The sequence below is a fragment of the Dendrobium catenatum genome, unplaced genomic scaffold (assembly GCF_001605985.2).
Source record: "Dendrobium catenatum unplaced genomic scaffold, ASM160598v2 fragScaff_scaffold_1353, whole genome shotgun sequence".
Taxonomy (NCBI): domain Eukaryota; kingdom Viridiplantae; phylum Streptophyta; class Magnoliopsida; order Asparagales; family Orchidaceae; genus Dendrobium; species Dendrobium catenatum.
This window is the reverse complement of record NW_021319815.1, coordinates 4,484-7,546: the sequence shown is the minus strand read 5'-3', so window position 1 is coordinate 7,546 and position 3,063 is coordinate 4,484. Positions and strand designations below refer to the sequence as shown.

Sequence of the window (3,063 nt, the reverse complement as noted above, 5' to 3'; positions counted from 1 at the left end):
GATTCTTCTGTCGACATCAAAGCCCAATAGGAAAGTGGAAGCTTGCGACGACGAGCCAGAAATGGATAATGATGGCCGTCTCATTGTTCGCGATGATTGTGTCAAACCCAAGCAGCAGAGAAATTCTTCAGATCCTGTTTCTGATACAAGAAGCTTAACAAGTAGCCGCATGTCAAGAAAATCTTTATTGAGCTCCCAGAGGAAGCGCCAGAAGACGGAGTCTGGTTGGTCTTACACAGGTGTTGAATACACCAGCAAAAAAGCTGGTGGTGATTTGAGGAAGAAAGGCAAGCTGGAGCCCTATGCGTATTGGCCTCTTGATCGCAAGCTTCTCAACCGAAGAGTGGATCGAAAAGCTGTAGCTCGCAAGGGCATGGCCAGTGTCATGGTGAGAAAAGATCTTAAAAGGCTTGAAGGAAAGAGTGCTTCCAGGGCACTGGCAGTAACTCCTAAGAGGAGAAGGGGCAAAAAGTAAGTTGTGATGATTTGGTATATTTTGACAATCAAAGCAGTTTAGTGCTGCTGTTTTATATCAGTTATAGGATGTTGATTTTGAACTTTAAAAGGGAGGAACAGCTTTTTTTTTTTTATGTTAATCCTACAAAGATTTCTAAAAGGGAGGAACAGCTTATTAAGTTAATGAGCACAAAAAGGAAAACTTTCAAAGCTATCAATTGTTTACTCAATATGTCGGATAAGCTTATTTTTTGGCAAACTGTAGCTATGTTAAATATAAAAGTTGTCTCAAACGAAGACTTAAGGCTTCATTTGAGGTAATTTTCTTACTACTTTTTAAACAACTTTTATGTGTAAAAATTTCAAATTAAAATTTTTTGGCTAGATAAGTACATCAAAAAAATATTGCAAATGAAGCCTAAAATTATAAAAATTGACGAGATAAAACTTAAGCTGCACATTTTATTCATACATTAAAACTCCAAAGATTAACATAAATCATCATATTATCCATTAACAGCTTTAACATTACATGTTAATTATGGAGATTATTGCTAATGATAAATATTATAGGTATTTGATCACAATGTTTTATAAGTTTACAATTAACAGCAATATATGCGCTACATTTTCTATGTGATTGATCACAAGTTTTTTGATTTTCTTAAGCCTGACTGTAACTAGATTGTTCCTGGCTTGTATGCTATTATTTTTCCAAAATAAACCAAGTTATAGAAGTATTTGCTTGATAGGTAATATAGTTGCTTATGAGGCCTTTAAACAGGAAAAATTATTCTGTGCGGAAGCGGAACCCGTCCGGATACCTAAGCCCGCGGTCGGTATCCCTCGATACCGTGGTATCAAGGGTTGGTACCACTCTGTATCGAGGCTTGGTATGACTGACATGGCTCATTCTGATTGGCATTCGAATGTAGAGCTACATTCGACATCCGCATAGAATAATCCCTCCTTAATCTGGCCTTCAAGTTATTCTTAAGATTGAATTAGTATCAATCTTCTTTTAAGCTTCCTTTGAATTTGTCCTTGATGGTGTTGGTGCTTGTTTCCCATCTTTATGAGATATAGTTCTTGGAACTGATAGGTGTTTGATTAAAAGTGTATCTGGAGAGAAGAGTAAATCAAATGTAAGGTTGGTGTTAGGAAAGGGGATTGAATCTCGACCTAAAGGCAAGCACAATGACCACGAATTAATTATAAAAGAGATTAGGCGGCGTAAAAGAGAACATCAAAATTTATATTTTTCGGTTTAAGTAATTCTACGTTCACAGTTGCACCGAGATTAAGGCTTCGTTTGGGACAACTTTCTTACTGCTTCTTAAAATAGTTTTTTAGTATAAAAATTAAATTTTTTGTACTAGAAACTTGTTTTAAGAAATAATAAGAAAGCCGTACCAAACGATTCCTAAATGATTTACTAAAATTTAAGATTCATGAAGAATTATACTTCATGTAAAATTGAATGTATGGAAAAGGATACCATCTACTAGAAAGAAGATTGTTATACGTGAAGAATGAGATGTTGTTGTTTAAATTATTATTGTATCTTCCCGAAAATTATGGAACTGCTATAAAAACACTGAGATTGTAATGTGCTTGAAGGCCTTTTGCTTTGATATGACATTTTTGATAGAAAGTGAATGCTCTTTTCATCAAATCAGCGGATGAAATATAAAGTAAAAATCTAATGATACTATACACATTTATAGCAAATAAACAAATAATTTTAAATTTCGTTTTCATAAAAAACAAAAAAGTGATAGAAAGAGAAAAAGTAACAAATCTTGAGAGAGAGAGAGAGATAGAGCTTCATGTGAATACCAAGAATTAATCTTATTTTTGAGTGCAGATGGCTTGAGGGCTGTAGCTTCAGACTTGCGGGAGAAACAACAGTAACGAAAAGGGTTTAGAGTAATGCTAATAGACCTAATTATGTTTTAACCATGTTTATCAAATACATTACCTAATTAAAAAAAAAAAATTCATTGGCCAGTGGGGGCACCTGCCCCCAGGGCCCCCCACCCTGCCTCCGCCAGTGCGGCGGTGATGAAGAGTGTTCGGTGGCGAAGGTGATATCCAGCGACAGGACGGTGGTTGGCGACAATTAATGGTGGGGGTTATAGCCAACAGGGTAGTGACAAAGAAGCATAGTTGTAGTAAAAACAAATTTCACTCAAAATTGAGAGAATTTTACTTTAAAAATGAACTAGAATAATTTTCATTAGATTTGAAATACTTTATATGGTTTTATTTTTCATGAAACTAAGCACGCTTATTTTCAAAATCCCTACAAAAGGAACATTAAACACGACTTTATACCAACCAAATAGCCCCCTACGCAAGAAATTTAGGCTTCATTTGAGACGGTTTTCTTACTACTTCTTGAAGCAGCTTTTTAGTACAATTTTTTTAAATTTTATACTAAAAAGCTATTTTAAGAAGCATGGCACGGGTAAGAAAGCCATCACAATGAGCATTAGTGGTAATTGATTTCAATGTCTATTCAATTTTAATCATACTTACAATTAATAACAATTTATGATAAATTTACATTAATTATATTTTGCTCTAGTTCGTGTTGAGTTCCTT

At 34.6% G+C, this 3,063-nt stretch overlaps 1 protein-coding gene across 1 annotated transcript; it reads left to right on the top strand.

Annotated features, from left to right (window-relative positions):
- The first annotated feature begins 6 nt into the window (after positions 1-6).
- On the top strand, positions 7-589 carry LOC110100985 (RRP12-like protein). The gene has a single exon (XM_020828716.2). The coding sequence runs from the start codon at positions 62-64 to the stop codon at positions 473-475; it is 414 nt and encodes a 137-aa protein (XP_020684375.1). The 5' UTR covers positions 7-61; the 3' UTR covers positions 476-589.
- The last annotated feature ends 2,474 nt before the right edge of the window (positions 590-3,063 follow it).

Coding starts and splice junctions, on each gene's coding strand:
- LOC110100985 (XM_020828716.2), top strand. CDS start 62: ATGGATAATGATGGCCGTCTCATTGTTCGCGATGATTGTGTCAAACCC.